Below are 23,833 nucleotides of genomic sequence, written 5' to 3'. Positions count from 1 at the left end.
ACTGGGAGTGGCTGGCTCGTTACAAAAGCAGCTTTGCCTCTCCTGGAATTGACACCTCCTCATCTATTGTTGGGAGTGGACTACATCCACCCTGATTGAATTGGCCCTGTCAACACTGGTTCTCCACTTGTGAGGTAACTCCCTTCTCTTCATGTGTCAGAATATTTATGTCTGCATCTATAATTTTCACTCCATGCATCTGAAGAAATAGTTTTTACCCATGAAAGCCTATGCTCAAATAAATCTGTTAGTCTTTAAGGTGCCACTGGACTCCTTGTTGTTTTTGTGCATACAGACTAACACAGCTACCCGCGATACTTAATTATAAGACTTTGCTACCAGCTCCACCTATAATATATAATAATCCGTTAAAGACTATTATCTGGCAAATAGCAAGAATGTAAAATTATTCTTTGAAGGTGACTGGTTGAATTAGAAAAAATCACCCGTTAGGAGTCAAACAAATACTAGCATTATGTAAGGTAAGAGATGTAGGAAATTCTTAAGTGAAGAAGAACCATAGGTGATAAATGGAAGGATCTTTCATTCTTGCTGAAACAACATAATTAGGATTAGGCTGACTGATTGCAAAAGTAATCAACACTGTAATCATGTCTCTTATCAAATCATATCAAAGATAATAGCATATTATTATTTTACATGCTACAGTTTCTTCATAATGTACACTGTGCTGGGTGTGGAATTTAATTTCCAAAGTATATTTAAAAAAAAAAAAGTTGCGTGCCTAGAAGGTGAAGTTCAGAAATTCAAACTTTATCTAATCTATCTGGCCCAGAAAACAAAACACTCAGTCCTTTGTACATCCGTTAGAACAAAGGAACAATGAGATTGGGAAATGCCTGGGCTGAAAGAGCTCTGGCTGGAAACACACACTTAAAAAACCATTTACATTGTTATTATATTCTCTGCTGGCAACTGTCCCACACTGATATATCACAGAAATAAAAAATTTTCATGAAGATATTTTTATACTACTCTATAATGAACCAATGCCTTTGAATATATAAAAGAAATAAATCTGGGTGTTTAATTTTTTTTTAAATTCCACTACACTAATGTCTTAGTTGTTGTGAAATTTTTTAGTAAGAGTACTTACTGGACATGCACAGCCCTTGTATGTACATTTGATTAACAGACTAGTTATGGTTACAGCTGCAGATTCCCAAAGACATGATGGACTGTAATTATGGAAACATAATATATTATCCATGAGAAAGATATAATCTAGGATGTGAGCACAGGTCTGAGAGCTGGGAACTCTCAAATTCCAATTTAACTCTCTCTCTGTTTCCGTTTCTATAAATCAGAGATAATACTTACCTACCACACAGGAATTTTGTGAAGATTAGTTCATGGGCCTGATCCTAGAGTCCTTAAATGATCAATTTCTTTGGGATGAGCTGCATAACGTTTTGCTTCTTGTGAGAGATGAAGCCCATATTCATGATGATAAAACCTTTATATCACACTACTCCAATATGTATTCTCTATTAATAATCTGTCTCTTGAGAGGATTATTATTTAATATTTGTAATGCTTACAGGCCTGACTATGTCAGGACCCCATTATGCTCAATGCTGTACAAGATACAGTAAATGACATTTGTCTCAAAGATCTCACAATTTATAGAATTACAAGGATGGTCCATCAATATCTGTGGAGTTTAAAAAAAATAAAGGGGTTTAGTCTTATCTCCAAATTGACTTGGAGTCTGACTGAGTTTATGAACTCTGTTGGTATATTACTAGGGTGAAAGAATTTTTACTTTGTTCAGTTCAAATACTTAACTTCAAAGTGGTTGCTAGCACAGGTGCCTGTATTTGTCAGTGGAACCAGTCTGAGTCAAGGCAGAAACAGTATCTACCAGTGTAGTATTTTAGGAGAATACCATAGAATCATAGAACTGGAAGGGACCTTGAGAGGTCATCTAGTCCAGTCCCCTACGCTCAAGGCAGGACTTAAGTATTATGTAAACCTTCCCTGACAGGTGTTTGTCCAACCTGCTCTAAAAATCCCCAATGATGGAGATTCCACAAGTTCCCTAGGCAATTTATTCCAGTGCTTATGTAACCCACACACCTCCTGGGTATGGTATTCTGTCCCATCTAGTGGCAGCGAGACCACTTAAAGAGAGAGATAAAATGAGTTTGCTCTACAGCCTTGGCTAACAGCCAGTTAGCTTTTAGCTTATGCTGTAAAGGCTCATGCGCTAAGCTCCAAAGGTCCCCGGTTTGATCCCGCCTGCCAGTGACCAGGGTCTGTTGGCATTACACTTAATCACCCTGACAGTTAGGAAGTTTTTCCTAATGTCCAATCTAAACCACTTTTGCTGCAGTTTAAGCCCATTGCTTCTTGTCCTATCCTCAGACGTTAAGAACAACTTTTCTCCCTCCTCCTTGTAACAACCTTTTATGTACTTGCAAACTGTTATGTCCCCTCTCAGTCTTCTCTTTTCCAGACTAAACAAACCCAATTTTTTCAATCTTTCCTCATAGTCATGTTTTCTAGACCTTTAATCATTTGTGTTGCTCTTCTCCGGACTTTCTCCAATTTGTCTACATCCTTCCTGAAACGTGGTGCCCAGAACTGGACATAATACTCCAGTTGAGGCCTAATACCATGTTGTACAATGTATTAAAACCCCCTCTAATTATAGCTAAACCTAGTGTCTTTATGAATGAAAATATAAGAGTCAACTGAAAGTTTTAAATAATTTATTCAAAAACTAAGGAAATACCCAAATAAAAACTTCATTAAGATACCTTCAAGGTTCTAAAGACCAATTAATTACGTCTGGATTTTAAAATATGTATTTTCCCACAAATTTAACCATAATTTAGAACTAATGTAAAAGTGTTTTTTAAATAGGGCTGGATTCACAAAAGTACTTAGGCACCTAACTGCTACTTTTGGTGCCTAAATTCCAGAATCAGACCACAATGGGATTCACAAGCCCTCTGCTCAGCTATAGCTGAACCCTGTAGGCCTAAGCTCAAGCAACGCCTACGTTTTTGCAGTAAAAGTTCCACAGGTGCCCATGTTTCTGCTAGTGTGCAGAAAAGTTTCTGCTGCTCCCCTTTAGGTGTTCAGATGCCTAAGCCCCAGTGCGATGCACAAACCAGGGGAAGATAGGTGTTTCTCCATCTAATTGCCTATGGAGCCCAATGCAGTTATCTTGTGAATCTGGCTCTAATGTTCTAAGTAATGCCTTGAAGTCACTCAGAGGGACTACTCAGATGTAAAAAGTTAATCACGTGCACAAGTGTTTGCAGAATCAGGGCCTAAGTGTTTTTGTCTGAAAACATAAAATCCAATCCTACCACCTTTATCCATACAGTGGTCCTTATTCACATTTGAATAAGGGTTACAAGCCCCCTAGACACATATTTTGTCATCACAAATTTTAAAATATCAATAATATTGTCCGGAATATATATATATGTAAATGTATATCTTGTATACTAGTTTATGTACTTTAAATACTACAGAACTGCCAATATAAATACTAAAATATGCCAAAGGCACAAACTTGATGCCTAATCACATCTGTAATTTTAGGTATACATTGCAGAATTTATCTGTAGAGCTCAGTTCTGATAAATTATCAGCATTTCCCCTCTCATTTTGTGCTCTCCAAAAATAGCACTACTATCAAAATGAAACAGCAATATATATAATATTTATGCCACTTTTTGGGGAGTAAAGACCAGTTGTAGAGGTTCAGATATTGTCTTTTCTAATTAATAATCTGTAGACTAAAGATTCTTCAGTAAACATCACCATGACAGACTTCACCTGAATGAACCTTTGTGGTATATTGGATCAATGTTCTACAAATTAATAGTCTTCAGTTGTCAAATTAAATGGCAATTTAGTAAACTCTTTTTTCTTGTTTAGAAAAAGCCCTGTCTTTTAACATATACAGTTTTTCTTTTAATACATTAATGTATTAAATTACAGTATCTTGAAGTAATTTAAGAGTCTGAATTATACGCACAAAACCAAATCAAATTAATTTCCTCAATTTAAACCTTTTGCTTAGGAATTGCAGCATGTGTGGTATTTACTACACATTGATCTCACCTTAAATACCAAAGCAGAATGGAGCAAAATGAAGATAGAATGATTTTTTTTTAATTTTAGGGGTTTAAGTTGAACTTCAACATTATTTTAACTATCCTACCGCTTCATATTGTAAGTGTGAACATTTGACATTAAGGTACAGCATTAAGCAAAACGTCATGGGCAAAATGTAAGCTCGGCATGAGAACCAGCCTATAAAAGCGTCAGCAGTACTGAACGTTCACAAGAAGTTATGTATGTGGTCTTTATAACACAGATTATTTTATATATATCTATATACACACTGGGCCTGATTCTGCTCCTATTAAAGTCAATGGGAGTTTTGCCTTTCAGTATAATCGGCCCCAAAAGGTCCCCTCACACAAACACACTCAGAGGTTAGTTTCCAAGAATAAATGCCTTTATAGATTCAGTTTCCATAACTTAGTTAACAAAAGTACTGACACTAGAAGTCAGTGAGAAAAAAGGGTGGAAAGTCTTCCAAAAAACTAGAGTAAAATGTTGCCCCTAGTGGAAATGAAGGAATAGCCTCTTTAAAAACTGTATATTACTATATATTAAAATGTACTGTATTTAATGTATGTATTCTTTTGCCTTGTTAAACCTTAACAAATCAAAGACATTAATTAAAACATTGTAAATAGTTACATTTGGCAGATAATTGTGTATTTCTATACATAATCCAAATTATGTAAATGACTTGACTACATTCAGGTGCTGGGTGATATTGCAAAGTAAATATTGCAGATAAAGCAACCTAAGTAGCTGCTTCCATAGGCAATTTTCACAATCTCCTTGAGAGATATGTATAAAAAACCCCTCTCTCCTTCTTGCTAACCTCTCTGCTATCCAAACCCAAACCTCACCTAGATCAAGGTAAACTAATTTAGAGGATTTCAGCTGTAAACTTTCATCAATCTTGTTACTTTGTATCCAACAGACATGTGATCATACAAATATTGTACACAGATCTGTTTCAATCATTCTGTCATTTTCTTATATTCTGTGAAAGGCTGTTTACCAAGATGGAAATCTGTCAAAAATGATATATATAAACCATTGTCTAAATTCAATATTATAATATAATCAAAACATTTTCCACTTATACAATATATAATCTCCTGTCTATGTTGCTATCTTTTGCTCATCTTCTATTCAAGGGCTATATAAAAAACCTTTACCATTCAACCAAGATTGTGATAGATACCTGCTACTTAGATAAGTTAATTTGTTATTTTTGCTTTTAAAGTATGACTCATCAATATTAAAAACAGTTGGAGCAATGCATGATATAGATTTAAATTGCTGTTACTATGGAAACCATTAGTTGTACCAAGCCCTACTAAAAATATTTCTCCCATTGAATATATGCCTATCACACTGGATTTGACTACACTAGACTGTTTTATCTTGAGTTAATTGATTGCCAATTAACTGAGGTTAGTTAACATTATTTGGAGAAGAGGCACAGTAATTGTGAAATAAAACAATGAGGATTAGAGAAAGTCAATTCTAAGTATTCATCTACTATCACCTTCAGACATAAACAAAGACCACCTTTAAAAATTGCAATGCCTCTCTATAGCTAAGATTTCAGGAAGGGATAAGGGAGGGGATCAGATGATAGAGGCTTTTATACTTTAACAACTCAGGTTTGCGGTCCTGTATTACCAACTAGCAGAAGGCTGTCAAATATTATATTTCAGCAGCTTTTTAAAAAAAGAACTATATGAAATTAAAACATCAGTATATGTAAGAAAGGGTCCAATATTTCTCCCACTGAAGTCAATAGTTTGGTGCAGTTCTTTGTTTTAAAGCTATAAATTGTTCCTACATAGGAAACCAACGACACTGCATTTGCAGAATATGGATAGAAAATATTTTAGTATATTTATAGCCAATTATGTTTCCAATACAATAAACCTATTGAAAACAACTGGTCTTTATGTAATACCACATGTATGCCCATGATTTGTATTTGTAGGAAATGTTGTACACACATTTTTATTTTATCTATAATCACAAGCAGTTTTATTTTAGGAAAAAGTATTAGCTTTGAACAGCTACCTGTCAGCTTTCACGGGCTGAAATTGGTCAAACTTATTTCCAGTAAAGTTATGCAGAGTAAAACAGTCAGTTATGCACTCTTGATAGGTTCAGTTAGTTTATAATGGAATAGTTGTGTTTTAAATGCAAGCAAATATGCTATGAACGGAGAATCTGTAACGTCTTTGAAGAGCATAAAGCATATTTTATGCTGCTATTTCAAAATAGATCTTCTGTTCTGTATTATAATCGTTTGAAGTCTATTTTTTAACAAAATAAACCCTTTAAACAGATCTAGACTATTCACAGTAAAATCTCCCTTCAAGCCCAGAGTGCTACTTTTCAGCAGCACTTACTGAGAGCAACTGGGAAGGAGTTAAAGCATGGGAATTCTACAGCCAGCCTGCTGCAAACGATATAGATTTAAAGTGCCTTTGGAAACAGAGTCAATAATCCTTTGGGACATCATCTGCCTTCTATTTTCCATCATCAAAGCAAGGTCAGGAAAATCAGCCTCGAAATAAGATTGTGGGGGGAACAAACCGCCCCAAGCCCCCTTTCCTACGCTGCCAAAAAAAAGAAAAGTTTGCAGCACTTCTGCACCTGTCTCCCTTACCTGTTTGCAAGGAGATGTTCCTCGTTTCTGTGTCCGAGAGAGAGAAAATCCTGAGATGATACAAAGTCCCTGCTTCTAAGCCATTGTAGCTGCATTCGTAGGACTCGTTAGTCTTCTGGACGGGATGACACTCCGTGTGCGAGGCGTTGTCAGAGCTGCACGTCAGGGTGAAGTTGCAGAGATTCCCCAAACTGCTCCATCTGAGATAGACAGACCGGCTGGAGACCCTCCACTCCGTCAGGTTGATGGCGCATTTCACAGGCTCCCCATGGCCCTTCTGGAGAGGACAACACAGACCGCTGATTAGCCACAACGTGCCTTGACTTCTGCAGCACTCACCTTATTCCCTGAGTCGGTCTTGGGGCCATTGGGGTCGCTCACCAGGTGGGGAGACTTGCAACGTGAGTCAAGAAAAGGAGACATTGCCCCCGCTGCCCCTGGGGGGGGAGTGCTGCTGGTGAAGGCAGCAATGGAAATTCACCTGGGGGAGAGGTGGGCGAGTGGCAGGGGGCAGAGGGGAGTCTCTGAGCAGCAGGAAAGGGGGGTGCAGGTGAGTTGCTCTGGGATGGACTCAGTGAAGATGAAATGATGGGGGGGGGACTGCGGGTTCCCCCTGGCGCCCCTTCCCCCCTCCTGGCAGCTCACCTTGATGAGGGCCAGCGCCATCCACAAGGAGACCCCAGCTGCCGAGCGCAGCATTGCCACCAGTGTTTTATTTGCAATAATCCTCGTAGTGGGGGGGTGGGGAGGGATAAAGAAGCGAAGTTGCCAAAAATGGGTCCTGGGTCGAGCCCCCCTCCCCCCCCCGGCTGGTGCGCGAGGGGCAGCCCTCTGCGGGGCAGGGCACTTGTCGCATGCGCTCAGGGGGGGCCCCGGGCTCCCTGAGGTTTCCTTCGGGCAGGGGGTGCGCAGGGGCTGCCCGCGGCCGGCTGCAGGCTCCGGGAGGAGGAGGAGGAGGAAGAGGCAGCTCGCCGCAGCACTTCCCACGCTGCCATGCTGACCCCGGCTGACTCTGCCTCAGCCCTGGCCGCCGACTTCCGCAATCAAAAGGCAATTTCCTTGCGTCCCTCTCCAGAGGCACAAGGGGGGGGGGGGGGGGCAGGAGCCAATGTCTGCGGCCGGCAGGGCGCCCAGGCCGGGCTGCCCCCTGTGCCCCCCTCAGCCTGCTCCAAGACTTTCACTTTCCTCCGCTCCTTCCTCCTGGTGCTAGGCTCAGCGCCTCTCGCTTCTCCCCCTTCACTTTCCTCTCCCCCAGCCCTCTTCCTTCCTATCTTCCTCCCTCATCTGCTTTCTCCCGGGGCTCCGCTCCTATCCCAGGGCTATTTCTGACTCGGGAGCGACCAGATGCTCATTGCCCTGAGCTTCTCTCCCCCTCTCCACACCCATCGGAATCTCTTATGTAAACCGTCTCGTTTCACACTTGCCTCACCCCGGGTCCCATCCAGTTCACTTTCCCAGCCCCCCCCCCCCCCACGTTCTCCTTTGCCAACCTGGGCTTTACACAGATTGTGTTCAAACCTCCTTTCCCATCTGCCTAGAGACTGGGGGTGTCTCTGCAAAGTCATCATCTGGAGAGTGCAACTTTCTGGCTAAGTTTTTCAGCCCCTCCTTCATTCTCTCTGTGCCCCACAGTGTCATTTCAGCAGTGCCCAAGATTAAATAAGCAGCAGTCAACATACTCATTCGTTGTTTTTCTAGCATATTCAAACCAGTCTAATCTCTACCTGTAAAAACACACAAAAGAGTTCAAGGCTTTGTATGCCCTGGTATTTAATTTCTCCACAACTCCATGGATGGAGGAGTAATCAGTACATCAAAGAGGGTCAAGTTATCTCCGCTTCCCCCCCCCCCACACTTTTGTCGTTGAAACAATCTCCTTCCCAGTTCCTGAATAGCTCTGAAACTAAAAATACACACCACAGAAAGCAAGAAAGTCTCCAGATTCTCAGGGAACAAAGAAAATGAATGTCATACACTAAAGAAGCAGAAGCAACAGCAGAACCCACCACTTCTCCTATTTACTCCCATTTCCTTTCATCTACATTTCAAGCCATAGTAAACAGGGGGTGGGAGAGGGGGGTAATGTACCTAGAATTTCAGAGTAGCAGCCGTGTTAGTCTGTATGAGCAAAAAGAAAAGGAGTACTAGTGGCACCTTAGAGACTAACCAATTTATTTGAGCATAATTTATTTATACTCAAATAAATTGGTTAGTCTCTAAGGTGCCACTAGTACTCCTTTTCTTTGTACCTAGAATTGTTTCACATCTTCAGTATCAGGATAGATAAGATAGAAGCAGATTGGGTAAATTTGGAGTTCACTAGAAAAGAAAAGTAGGCTTTTTTCCCCCTTTACACAGGATATATTATATTTCTGCATTTTCAGTACTATATAATGTACAAGGGTTTTAACTTTCATGATCAACAATTAAGCACATTTTTCAGCAGCATTGTTAGATTTTCTTCTGTGGGTACTGACATGAAAAAATGCAGTGAGTTAAAAATAGCTGTTTGTTAACCCTCTTGGAGGAAGGGGGGGCTGTTGGATATTTCTGTCTATTGTTAGAAATAAGTGATCAGTCTGATAAGCAAGATCCAACAGTGTGAAAAGACCAAGCTTCTAACAGTTTTACTCATGCTGAATAGTATCTTGGTCTCTGAGCCCACACTGAACTCTCTGAGTGTGGATTCCCACACCTGTGCAAAGCTCCATGGATTTCAGTGGGACTGTGTGCAGGGGTCCACTGATGCAAAGCTCAGTATTACGATCAACGCGTTATTCTGCACATCGTTCCACTGCAACAAATGTGGCAGAATCTGGCTCAAAATGAAGGACATAAACAATAAATTGAGCATCAACCCAAACACGGTATCATGCTGGATCAATTTCAGTGACATGTTTAAAAATTTTCCGTAACCACAACTATGTGATTCATAAGCTGTAGTGATACGATTAGTGTTATTTTTATGTATTATTTGTAGTATGGTAGTGCCAGGAACCTCAGTCACTGACCAGGACCCTATGGTGCTAGGCACTGTACAAAAACGGTACAAAATTATGGTCTTTGCTATTCTAAAGTGCTATTCTAAAGTGATAAACAGTAGTGTGATAGGTAACACACGGCATGTGTGTTAGAACAAAATAAATGTAGATCTGAAATGATAGCGGTATCTTGTTAAAATCCATTCAAGTTGAGTGATGTCAGTTGCTGCACTAGCCACTCAGACTTTCTGATATTACAAGATCATTTTTAGAAACAGTGAGGTGATAGTGCTTCCAAGTATGACAAAACATTATCAATATGGTCACCACACCTTCAGAGATCTATACGCATAACATATCTGGAAAAAAAACTATAGGTCCCTATTTCAACATGTGCATGTTTAAAAGCACCTGTTTGTTTGGGGTTTTTTTTTTTGAACTTGTGTAGATCACACATAGATCCTTCTGTAAATGCACCACGTTCAGAATCTTAAACTATAGCAAAGATGTACTTTAAAAATACAGGTTTCAGAGTAGCAGCCGTGTTAGTCTGTATTCGCAAAAAGAAAAGGAGTACTTGTGGCACCTTAGAGACTAACCCATTTATTTGAGCATAAGCTTTCGTGAGCTATAGCTCACTTCATCGGATGCATTCAGTGGAAAATACAGTGAGGAGATTTATATACACACAGAACATGAAAAAATGGGTGTTTATCATGCACACTATAAGGAGAGTGATCACTTAAGATGAGCTATTACCAGCAGGAGTGGGGGGGGGGGGAAGAAAACCTTTTGTAGTGATAATCAAGGTGGGCCATTTCCAGCAGTTAACAAGAACATCTGAGGAACAGTGGTGGGGGGGGGGCAATAAACAAGGGAAAATAGTTTTACTTTGTGTAATGACTCAACCACTCCCACTCTCTATTCAAGCCTAAGTTAATTGTATCCAATTTGCAAATTAATTCCAATTCAGCAGTCTCTCCTTGGAGTCTGTTTTTGAAGTCTTTTTGTTGAAGAATAGCCACTTTTAGGTCAGAAATCGAGTGACCAGAGAGATTGAAGTGTTCTACGACTGGTTTATGAATGTTATAATTCTTGATGTCGGATTTGTGTCCATGTATTCTTTTACGTAGAGACTGTCCAGTTTGACCAATGTACATGGCAGAGGGGATTATTGGTTTATTACATTGGTCAAACTGGACAGTCTTTACGTAAAAGAATACATGGACACAAATCCGACGTCAAGAATTATAACATTCATAAACCAGTCGGAGAACACTTCAATCTCTCTGGTCATAGAATCATAGAATATCAGGGTTGGAAGCAACCTCAAGAGGTCATCTAGTCCAACCCCCTGCTCAAAGCAGGACCGATCCCCGACTAAATCATCCCAGCCAGGGCTTTGTCAAACCTGATCTTAAAAACTTCTAGAGAAGGAGATTCCACTGAAAACATTCCAGTGTTTCACCACCCTCATAGTGAAAAACTTTTTCCTAAGATCCAACCTAAATCTCCCCACTGCAACTTGAGACCATTATTCCTTGTTCTATCATCTGCTACCACTGAGAACAGTCTAGAGCCATCCTCTTTGGAACCCCCTTTCAGGTAGTTGAAAGCAGCTATCAAATCCCTCCTCATTCTTCTCTTCTGAAGACTAAACATCCCCAGTACTCTCAGCCTCTCCTCATAAGTCATGTGTTCCAGTCCCCTAATCATTTTTATTGCCCTCCGCTGGACTCTTTCCAATTTTTCCACATCCTTCTTGTAGTGTGGGGCTCAAAACTGGAAACAGTACTCCAGATGAGGCCTCACCAACATCGAATAGAGGGGAACGATCACGTCCCTCGATCTGCTGGCAATGCCCCTACTTATACATCCCAAAATGCCATTGGCCTTCTCAGCAACAAGGGCACACTGTTGACTCATATCCAACTTTTCGTCCACTGTCACCCCTAGGTCCTTTTCTGCAGAACTGCTGCCGAGCCATTTGGTCCCTAGTCTGTAGCGGTGCATTGGATTCTTCCGTCCTAAGTGCAGGACCCTGCACTTGTCCTTGTTGAACCTCATCAGATTTCTTTTGGCCCAATCCTCCAATTTGTCTAGGTCCCTCTGTATCCTATCCCTCCCCTCCAGCGTATCTACCACTCCTCCCAGTTTAGTGTCACTCGATTTCTGACCTAAAAGTGGCTATTCTTCAACAAAAAGACTTCAAAAACAGAGACTGCTGAATTGGAATTAATTTGCAAATTGGATACAATTAACTTAGGCTTGAATAGAGACTGGGAGTGGTTGAGTCATTACACAAAGTAAAACTATTTCCCCTTGTTTATTCCTCCCCCCCCCCCACTGTTCCTCAGACGTTCTAGTTAACTGCTGGAAATGGCCCACCTTGATTATCACTACAAAAGGTTTTCTCTCCCCCCCCTCCTGCTGGTAATAGCTTATCTTAAGTAATCACTCTCCATACAGCGTGCATGATAAACACCCATTTTTTCATGTTCTGTGTGTATATAAATTTCCTAACCGTATTTTCCACTGAATGCATCCGATGAAGTGAGCTATAGCTCACGAAAGCTTATGCTCAAATAAATGGGTTAGTCTCTAAGGTGCCACAAGTACTCCTTTTCTTTTTAAAAATACATAAACTAAATATACATTTGGAATGAAAGAAGAAAAATCTGTGTTTGAGGAACATGGCAAACTTTTTTTGATCAAATTTGCAGGTACGTTTCTAGACAATCAACCCATTGCCCTTTCCTTTACCAATTGGTCTTAATGAAATCAGGAGAAGTTTCAGAGCTTCAACCAAATGTTGAATTTTACCTAAAAGGATTGAATTCTCCTGAAGAGGTTGTTTCCAACCAGAATAATTCAGTTGTATTGTGCTCTATGGCAAAAGAGAGCCAAATTTCAAAATTTCATCCTGGGAGATTCACAAGTAAGAGGATGCTGCTGCTTTTTCTGTGTTGTCCTTAAATTGAGAAGCAGTTCTTTTTTTATTGATTGACTGATTGATTGTTACTCCTGCAATTGAAAAGGCTTTAAAAGCCTCACCCTTCCTGTATTTTCATTGGAAAATAAGTATAGATTTGTGAACTTCCAGGAATCCTTCTGTATATTGCAGAGGACAGTGACACTCAAGGGTAAGGATTGCCAGAGATGTCTATCCCAACACTGGAATAAGGGATAGGATAGGCCACTGATGGTATTATATTTTAACAGAATAAACAGCATAATACCAAATAATTAATTCTAAGTTGGTACTGAACAGACACACTCTTAGTAAATCAGTAAGCATGGCCCTTAGCAGTTACTGAATCAGTCTGCTCAGCCAAGAATTTTATTTTTTTTTAAAAAAGCTGGAAGTGAGTTTTGGGAGTGCCCGGATGTGTGTCTAATAGCAGGCTCCAGTCTTTTTCAGACACTTTCCCAAGGTTTCCTGGCTTTTTTTTTTGCTTTTTTTTTAAACACCAACTGTGCTCTCTCTCTTTTTTTAATCAGAAGGAAATGGGCTTTGCATAGCTTTTGTCACAGCTTTGAAAGTACAAGCTGCAGATTTACTTGCAACCCAGAGCTGCTCTAAACTAAACATTTTGTTTGATTCAAGTGCCGCCATTGTCCCCCCAAAATGGGTTTGTTCACAGGCAAACAACGTCAAGGCTTTTATTCTGTAAGCTATGGAGACTGGCCTGTGTTGGTACTGTTCACAGACATCATTGTGTTCCTAACAATGATATTACATACTTATATAGCTTTTTCTATTTTCAAAGCATTGTACAAACATTATACAATCCTTTAAACACCCATGGCAAGTGGACAAATAAATGTTTTAACCCCATTTTACAGACAGGGAAACTGAAAGACCAGCAGTTTAAGGCCAAAAATGTTAAACTTGTATGTCTAAAGCGAAGCACCTAAATTAAAGTGGCTTGATGTAGCTGGGAGCTGCAGGTGCTCAATACCTCCAAAAATTAGATCACTTTTATGTAAATGCTTAATATGGATTTAAGTGCTTCACTTTAGGCCTCTAGCCTTGAAAAATTTGACCTATGTGATTTGCTGAAGTCCACTGATGTGAATCATTGACAAAACCAGGACTAGAATTTAGGAATTCCTAGTTCACTAGATCATGATGTAGCCTGATTTTTCTAAAACTTTGATGGGGGTACTTTGTGGCAGTGTGGGGAGGCAGAGTGTAAGTTTGCTATTAACAACAAAAGATTTTGTGTAATATTTCGATTCAGAGTGAAGTTACCAGTAGGCCCTTAGCGTTCTAGTTGGAGTGCATGTACCTTAATGGTGTGTGTGAGACAGCTAGCTTGATGTATAATGTACATCTAATTCACTTGCATGAAACCTGAAAAATCAAATCATACCTGGGTGCAAAATCCTCCCTCAGCTCAGCACCAGACTGCGGGGTTGCAGTGCAGCAACTTTACCTCTTACTGCAGTTGCTCCAGCCTATATGCTGGGATAGCAGCTACAGCCTCTCTACACGTTTTGTGTGTGTTTGGATTCTGGATCTGCATAGTCCTGGCTCACATTGCTCCCCCGTCTACCTCCCGCGCTGCCCTCCGCACCAGCTTATGCAGAATGGGTGCAGAGATGCTCTTTGTGGCAAACCAGGGATGTAGAGGCCTCGCTTCGAGGCCTCTCCATCCACAGTCCATTCATTCCCCCCCCATGCCCCCACCCCCAGCAAAGCCTAGGTGGTGCTGACATCCTTGGGCAGGCCCATTGAATCAGGGTGAATGTCACCTTTACAGTGAAGACCATTGAATAAACAGAAAACTGTTATAGAGCACTCCGAACAGCTGCATGGTAGTAAGTTCTACTGGAATACATACAAAACTGGGCAGATACAAAGCACATTTCCCAGTCTCATCCAAAGTAATGCTGTCACCTAAAGTAATGACTAAACACTTTTATTTGCCCATTCCAACCTTTTAGCACAGAAAATATCCCATGGCAATAGAAGCAACATGGAATTGAAGGGATTTGAAACATCAGTATATCTGTAGCAGTGATATAACAAATTACATATCACATTCTTTAAACCTTACTGCCTGCACATAGCCAGATTTTTACAGATGATCTGTGTTTTTGCATCCACACACTGTGTTTTTCTCTTACAGTACTTGACTGTACCTTGCAGAGATGCACACAGAGGGAAGGGTGGAAGGCATCCTATAGAGTCCGCATGTGCACTGCTACATCCTTTTACAGGGTGAAACTTAGTACTCTTTGCTGGTTTTTCTGGCCTATGCATAAAAAGTCTGCCTCCTTCCCATCTCTGCTCTCCCCCTGTGGGTGAGTGGGCCCTAAGTGAAGCAAGGAAAGAGCAACCTCTGTGGTTCCCTGAGTACAGGGCTTGTAGTTTTGCCTAACACTTACACAAGGTGGCAGTGAAAAAGTTCTTTACACCATCTCCACACTGCATATCCCCGACATAAGAGCCAGGCTGAATCTAGCTCACAATTATTTAAGTCATTCAGACATCACCCGCGTATACCTGAAAACCATGTATTTAACTCAACTACCTAAATTGCACATAGGATTACTTGCACCTGCAAAACAGCTGAAAATCAGACTCATAAGGTTGGAATAGCACTTTTCTTTTCAATAGAGATGGAACCACAGCTCACACAGCATGCCAACTGGAGAATCAGAAATAGCACCCTGTCCTCTGCCCGCTCAGCTGGACTGCACTTACTCTGAATATGTCCCCTGGCATTTTCAAGCTTCTTGTCAATTCATTTGACACAGATACGGAATGACTGAAAACCAGGCCCAGTATATTCCAATTAACTTGTCTGCCTTACCTCTTCTGTGGTACTGAAGTATTGATAGGGAGTTGCTGGAATCCAGGATTTCTCTGTTACTGCAGACAACTTCAGGGTCAGATAGAGCTTTTCATTAGTGTTTTTGTTGTAGTTTTCTGTAATGTTTCTGATGAAGATCTCTGTGCTACTCCTATGGAAATTCCCAGGACTAGATGTAATAGCATTAAAGGGAGAGGAGGTACTTCTACTGTTCTCCAAGATGCAGAAAATCCAGTGCAGATCTAAGATGAATAAAGGACAATAACTAAAATTAGCTTCATATTTGCTCATCATCCGTTCTTTCAACAGTAAAGACCCTGGAACCTGTTATACTGTAAGTAGTTTAGTTTAATATATATAGTTCTATAGCCTTGGAAACAGATGTTTTATAGACCTTTCGCTTACATGATTAGAATATTTGTGAAAACCATAGTAAAATAAAATTACTGGATCATTTAAACCATCAATTTTAAGCAGAATTCCCCATTGATTCTGAGGAGGGAAATAGTGCTTTAATTTTGATGGCATGATATGGCTTACAAAATTTTGCACTTATTTGAATGTATTGGATATCAAAAGATTCCAATTTCTTAGGGGAAACTAATTATTTGCATCACATTCCAGGCTAGAGTCTAATCTAATTTACAGTGATGTAAATGCAGAGGGACATAATTCAAGCTAATAAAGTTGCTTTAGTGTAAATGCAGCCTAAATATGGCCCTCTGTATCACAAGTGTGATGCTTGCATTTTACTTTTAATTCTTGCTTGAAAATAGTAGATCAAAGAATTCAAAACAACCTTGACAAATTGGAGAACTGTTTTGATTTAGACAAGATGAAATTCAATAAAGACAAGTGCAAAGTACTTCACCTACTAAGGAAAAATCAAATGAACAACTACAAACTGGGGAATAACTGACTAAGTGGTAGTACTGTTGAAAAGAATCTGATGGTGGATGAAAAATGGAACATGAGCCAACAATGTGATGCAGTTGCAAAAAAAAGGTGAGATTGGCCTGGGGGAAGCTCTCAGTGGCTTGAGCATTTGCCTGCTAAACCCAGGGTTGTAAGCTCTCTCCTTGAGGGGGCCCTTTAGGGATCTGGGGCAAAAATTGGGGATTGGTCCTGCTTTGAGCAGGGGGTTGGACTAGATGACTTCCTGAGGTCCCTTCCAACCCTGATATTCTATATTAATAGGAATGTTATTTCTAAGACATGGAAGTAATTTTCCCTCTCTGGTGAGGCCTCAGCTGGAGTCAGGGCTGTCCCTAAGAGGGTGCGGGGCCCGGGACTACCCCCTCATCTGCCCCCACTCCACCCCAAGCCCCCGCCTCACCTCTTCCTGCCCCTGCTCCATCCTGCCCCCATTCCACTCCTTCCTTCAAGCTCCAACCCCTCCTCTTTCTGGCTTCCGCTCCCTCCCCTGAGCGAGGCTGGGGCCAGGGTGCTTGCTGCTGCCGGCACAAGGCCCCCCGCTATTCCCCCAGGCTGCCCTGGATGCCATGTCCCCCTGAAGCACGCCTCCCCCCCCCCCAAAGCGTGGGGCCCTGGGTGGTTGCCCCATCCTATGGACGGGATGGCTCTGGATGGAGTACTGTGTCCAGTTCTGGGCAGCGCACTTTAGGAAAGATGTGGACAAATTGGAGACATGCCAGAGCAGAGCAACAAAAATTAAAAAAAGCTTAGAAAACCTCACCTCTGAGGAAATGTTAAAAAAACTAGGCATGTTTAGTCTTCAGAAAAAAAGACTGAGGGGGGACTTGATAACAGTCTTCAAATATGTTAAGGGCTGTTACAAAGAGGATGGTGATCAATTGTTCTGTATCAAGGGGGATTTAGGTTTGATACTAGGAAAACTTTTCTAACTATAAGGTTAGTTAAGTTCTGGAATAGGCTTCAAAGGGATGTAGTGGAATTCCTATCATTGGAGGTTTTTAAGAACAAGTTGGACAAACACTTGTCAGGGATGGTCTAGGTTTACTTGATTCTGCTTCAGTACAGGGGGCTGGGCTCAATGTCCTCTCAAGGTCCTTTCCAGCTCCACATTTCAGAGATTCGATGATCGTTTAAAACATTTCCATGTGTACTATTATACCAGTTCTGTCCAGAGAGCAAACGACCCTTGGTTGCTGTCTTTTCAAGGTTCTGATAACAATTATATGAGTTAGCTGAACCATTTGCAAATTTGTACCACTGGTTTGTGTTTTTAGTCACGTATCCTTTAGAGAATGCCAAAGTTACAATTAGCATGCAGGAAAGATTTTACTGCACATTTTTCCTCCACATTTTCATGTCTCTTCCTCCCCACTGATATGTATTTAATATCCTTTCTCTGTGGCCAGTAGGGCAGGGTTCAATCTGTGGTGGACTCTCCATCTAGGAGCACCACATTTAGGCTGGGCACTTGGAACTGCTCACCGTCTTCTCCCAGAGAACTGAATCACCATGTCTAGCCTTTACTAGCCTAAAGCCTATGATACTTTTCCTGTCTTTGAACCAGGGTCTTGCACATGACAGAACTTTGTTTTGGTGCTGCACCACTGGGTTGGTTGCCACTTAGAACAATTTTAGCTCACAGGCCTTCTAAAAAGATTTAATAACTGGGTTAGATGTAGCAGAAAACTTCCAGTATGATTATTTAGCATGTAATTATGATGTCTTAGCATGCCAACCTATGTTTACTCCTCTACCAAAAGGATCAGTTGGTGAACTTTCCTCCTAAAATGCATATAACTTTTCTCATATGTTAACTTGCCTATTTAATGCTACTGATAAACTAAAACTTTGCATGCTTTTATTTACATCCAGGAATATAACCAAAATATATAAGACATATGTTTCTGTAAGTTACACTTTAATGAACATGTTTCCTCATCCGAACAACACAGTATGTTAGCCCAGTATATATCATCTGAGCCCTTTCAGAGGTATTTTTCAGATGAATATATAACCATACTACTGTATGTATTTCCCCTTTTTTATCTAATTTTGCTCTTCTATGAACAAAAATTTCTAAGTCTCTATTAAATCACAAAAATGTTGATCAAATATTTTACAAAATCTAGGTGCTAAGGCCAATACTGCGGGTCTAATTCTGCTCTCTCTTACACTGGTATAAGGCTGGATTAACTCCACTGAAATCGCTGATGGAACTGGGAGAGCAGCATTTAACCTAAAGTCTGCTCCAGTGGTGCAAAACAGCCAGGATGCTGTTTTAATAGGATATCTGGAGAATCCCCTGGTGCATGTGTGGAGCCCATGTAGCGCTCAGTCTACACTACACAGCTTTTACCAGAGGGGAGAGAGAGGGTGTGGCTAGAGCATCACTGTGCTCTCACTGTCCTCAGTTGCAAGGAGGGCCCCTTGGGGCCATAGAAATGTAGCATTTCTCTGAAACTTCTCTGAGTTACTCCAAAGACTAGACTAGCTGGCAAAAAGGTTGCTTAAAGACAATGGGAGCTACCACGTGCTCAGCAGCACTTTTGAAAATCAGGCCACTTGATTTGGTGCCTAAATATGGATTTAGAAGCCTAACTTAAAGCACCCATTTTTGAAAATCTTGGCCTCAGCCAAGTCATGTATAGCTAAATAGCAATGATTGCAGCAGGAAATAGTTTGCATTGCATTGCCAGCTGGGTTTTAGGTAAGCTTCAACTCCATAAAAGGGCAGGTCCTGACACTAGAGCCACACATAACAGCATTCAGCAGGCAGGGGACTAGTAGCTGCGACCATGCAGAGGAGACAGAACTTGATAGACCGAAAGGACTGTAGAGCAGGTGTTTCGCAGAAATACTCCCTCACCTCTGCGAGAAGTTAAATTGAACACAGAATCACACATATGATAGTCATGCTGGAGGTCAAGGTCAGTACTACTGTGGGTTTCTAGCCAAAGGACCCTTCTAGTCAACATAAGATTGACCACAGGAGCCAGTCAGTTACCTTTCACTATATAAATCAGTCTCTTATTCTATTTTCAGGAGTACTGCTCAGTATAGACCTACTCCGCCGCACACTGAAATTGATGGTAGCTTTGCACTGACTTCAATAAAAACAGAATCAGACCTAATATTATTTTTCCAAGGGAGCAGCACCACTGTCCTGATACAAGGATTCCTGGTCCATCTTAAACAGAAGGTATTTGTTAAAGAAAACTACCCATCGTAGACACAAACAGATGTCCACACAGCTTGAGTTCCAGCGTTGTATCTCTTTTTGACCAGGAAGCATCCACCTGCTTAGAAATCTATACAGCACACAGAGAGCTCTAGGGTAGGCTTTTCAAAGGTGTTCAGCATTGTTCTAATTCACTGGTTCTCAAACTTTTGTATTGGTGACCCCTTTCACAGATTTCAGAGTAGCAGCTGTGTTAGTCTGTATCCCCAAAAAGAAAAGGAGGACTTGTGGCACCTTAGAGACTAACCAATTTATTTGAGCATAAGCTTTTTTGAGCTACAGCTCACTTCATCAGATGCATTCAGTGGAAAATACAGTGAGGAGATTTATATACACAGAGAACGTGAAACAATGGATTTTACCATACACATTGTAAGGACAGTGATAAGGTAAGGTGAGCTATTACCAGCAGGAAAGCGGGGGGAGGAGGGGGACCTTTTGTAGTGATAATCAAGGTGGGCCATTTCCAGCAGTTGACAAGAACGTCTGAGGAACAGTGTGTGTGTGTGTGGGGGGGAATAAACATGGGGAAATAGTTTTACTTTGTGTAATGACCCACCCACTCCCAGTCTCTATTCAAGCCTAAGTTAATTGTATCCAGTTTGCAAATTAATTCCAATTCAGCAGTCTCTTGTTGGAGTCTGTTTCTGAAGTTTTTTTGTTGAAGAATTGTCACTTTTAGGTCTGTAATCGAGTGACCAAAGAAATTGAAGTGTTCTCCGACTGGTTTTTGAATGTTATAATTCTTGACATCTGATTTGTGTCCATTTATTCTTTTACGTAGAGACTGTCCAGTTTGGCCAATGTACATGGCAGAGGGGCATTGCTGGCACATGATGGCATCTATCACATTGGTGGATGTGCAGGTGAACGAGCCTCTGATAGTGTGGCTGATGTGATTAGGCCCTATAATGGTGTCCCCTGAATAGATATGTGGACACAGTTGGCAACGGGCTCACTGTATTTTACACAGCATGCATCTGATGAAGTGAGCTGTAGCTCACGGAAGCTTATGCTCATATAAATTCGTTAGTCTCTAAGGTGCCACAAGTCCTCCTTCCCTTTCACAGAGTAAGCCTCTGAATGCGACCTCCCTTATAAATTAAAAACACTTTTAAAATATATTTAACACCATTATAAATGCTGGAGGCAAAGTGGGGTTTGGAGTGGAGGCTGACAGCTCGTGACTCCCCATGTAATAACCTCGCGACCCCCAGTTTGAAAACCCTTGTTCTAACTGTTCCCATTGAAATCAATGGAAAAACTCTCACTGACTTCAATGGGAACAATCAGGCCAACAGGGAGTAATTTTTTAAAGATGACCTCTGCTGGCTGAATGACATACTGCATGTAAACATACTACAACCATCAGTAACAAAGCAAGAGAACGTTATGAAAATGCACAGATTACATCTATCTTGCAAACTGCATATACACATTCCTCTTTTGCCACCTAAGCAAAATAAGGCCATTTACAAGAACGTGAAATCCATCAGTTTTGGGAATATGATGGTAGTGTGCAATGCAAAAATATATTGCTGATTTAGTTGCCAAATACTAGTATCCTATCATGACTCCTAAATACCCAGACAAGCTGGTCTGGCACAGCTTTTTGGAACTTCTCAGATCTTGTAAGATTGGCTATCGCGGGTAAGCAAAAACAGTTTCAAATAAGTGATGTTGGATTATAACTGAAACGTGCATGAATCAGACCCCTGTTACAGAAGTTAAGGGAAGCTATGATATAAAATCAGTTCTAAGCAATTATTGAAAATAGAAGGGCAATGGTTTGAAAGGGTCTGTATGTTTTGCAGGAAAAATGAATGTTGGATTTAGATTTCTAAGTACTTGAACTGTCGGTAGCCTGCAAAAATGGATGCCATTTTTAAAAATCAGGCTCCGTCTTTTGTTGCAGGTAAGAATACAGAAGAGTAGCAGAAACTGACCAATGGTATGTTTTTAAAGCCTTCTCTGTGTAGTTCCTTAAAAGTTAAAAAAATGGATTTTACCTTAGAAAAATGTCTTCCTCGTCTGTAACTTTGCATTACAGGGTTTATCCTTGAACAAATTTTTGTATCTCATGGATACATAGGGGGAAGCTGAACTGGTTCAGATAAAAACAAGAATGCCCCCAAACTTCACCCTAAACCCACATGTTTCCTTACACTTACTGGTTTTGGAAATTCTGTAGTATCCCCAAGTTCTTGTGGTGATTCCAATGCCAATGGAAGCAGGACATTCCAGATATCTAATGTGACACTTGCTTCCAGCCTATTTCCACAGACCCAAGAGATTAAGAACATGAGAATGGCTATACTGGGTCAGACCAAAGGTCCATCTAGCCTAGTATCCTGTCTTCCAACAGTGGCCAGTTCCAGATGCCCCAGAGGGAATGAAAAGAACAGGTAATCACCAAGTGATCCATCCCCTGTCACCCATTCCTAGCTTCTGGCAAACAGAGGGTCTAATAACAACATCCCTGCCCATCCTGGCAAATAGCCATTAATGGACCTATCCTCCATGAATTTCTCTAGTTCTTATTTTAGCCCTGTTATTATCTTGGCCTTCACAACATCCTCTGGCAAAGGGTTCCACAAATTGACTGTGCACTGTGTGAAGAAATACTTTCTTTTGTTTGTTTTAAACCTGCTGCCTATTAATTTCATTGGGTGATCCTTAATTCTTGCATTATGAGAAGGAGTAAATAACACTTCCTTATTTACTTTCTCCACACCAGTCATGATTTCATAGGCCTCTGTTATATCCCCCCTCAGCTGGCTCTTTTCCAAACTGAAAAGTCCCAATCTTATTAATCTCTCCTCATACAGAAGCTGTTCCAAACCCCTAATCATTTTTGTTGCCCTTTTCTGAAACTTTTCCAATTCTAGTATATCTTTTCTGAGATGGGGTGACTACATCTGCACATAGTGTTCAAAATGTGGGCGTACCATGGACTTATGCTTTTTTTGCCTCCGTCTTCACGAACAAGGTCAGCTCCCAGACTGCTGTGCTGGGCATCACAACATGGGGAAGAGATGGCCAGCCCTCTGTGGAGAAAGAGGTGGTTAGGGACTATTTAGAAAAACTGGACGTGCACAAGTCCATGGGGCCGGATGAGTTGCATCCGAGAGTGCTAAAGGAACTGGCGGCTGTGATTGCAGAGCCATTGGCCATTATCTTTGAAAACTCGTGGCGAACGGGGGAAGTCCCGGATGACTGGAAAAAGGCTAATGTAGTGCCAATCTTTAAAAAAGGGAAGAAGGAGGATCCTGGGAACTACAGGCCAGTAAGCCTCACTTCAGTCCCCGGAAAAATCATGGAGCAGGTCCTCAAAGAATCAATCCTGAACCACTTACATGAGAGGAAAGTGATCAGGAACAGTCAGCATGGATTCACCAAGGGAAGGTCATGCCTGACTAATCTAATCGCCTTCTATGATGAGATTACTGGTTCTGTGGATGAAGGGAAAGCAGTGGATGTATTGTATCTTGACTTTAGCAAAGCTTTTGACACGGTCTCCCACAGTATTCTTGTCAGCAAGTTAAGGAAGTATGGGCTGGATGAATGCACTATAAGGTGGGTAGAAAGTTGGCTAGATTGTCGGGCTCAACGGGTAGTGATCAATGGCTCCATGTCTAGTTGGCAGCCGGTGTCAAGTGGAGTGCCCCAGGGGTCGGTCCTGGGGCCGGTTTTGTTCAATATCTTCATAAATGATCTGGAGGATGGTGTGGATTGCACTCTCAGCAAATTTGTGGATGATACTAAACTGGGAGGAGTGGTAGATACGCTGGAGGGCAGGGATAGGATACAGAGGGACCTAGACAAATTGGAGGATTGGGCCAAAAGAAATCTGATGAGGTTCAACAAGGATAAGTGCAGGGTCCTGCACTTAGGACGGAAGAACCCAATGCACAGCTACAGACTAGGGACTGAATGGCTAGGCAGCAGTTCTGTGGAAAAGGACCTAGGGGTGACAGTGGACGAGAAGCTGGATATGAGCCAGCAGTGTGACCTTGTTGCCAAGAAGGCCAATGGCATTTTGGGATGTATAAGTAGGGGCATAGCGAGCAGATCGAGGGACGTGATCGTC

At 41.2% G+C, this 23,833-nt stretch overlaps 1 protein-coding gene across 3 annotated transcripts in view; it reads right to left on the bottom strand.

Annotated features, from left to right (window-relative positions):
* Positions 1 to 23,833, bottom strand: part of PTPRB (protein tyrosine phosphatase receptor type B) — a 102,780-nt gene that overhangs the window by 62,867 nt on the left and 16,080 nt on the right. For 2 of the 3 annotated variants that reach the window (XM_073327788.2, XM_073327789.1), the window contains exons 3-4: positions 15,570 to 15,811; positions 6,767 to 7,043 (exon numbers count right to left, since the gene is read on the bottom strand). In XM_073327788.2, the coding sequence (XP_073183889.1) occupies positions 6,767 to 7,043; positions 15,570 to 15,811 (519 nt within the window). Of the gene's footprint in view, positions 1 to 6,766; positions 7,044 to 7,411; positions 7,951 to 15,569; positions 15,812 to 23,833 lie in introns of those variants that run through there. The other variant, XM_073327790.1, reaches the window with a different exon arrangement.

Source organism: Lepidochelys kempii, chromosome 1, assembly GCF_965140285.1.
Source record: "Lepidochelys kempii isolate rLepKem1 chromosome 1, rLepKem1.hap1, whole genome shotgun sequence".
Lineage (NCBI taxonomy): Eukaryota > Metazoa > Chordata > Testudines > Cheloniidae > Lepidochelys > Lepidochelys kempii.
This window is presented reverse-complemented; position numbering and strand designations above follow the sequence as displayed.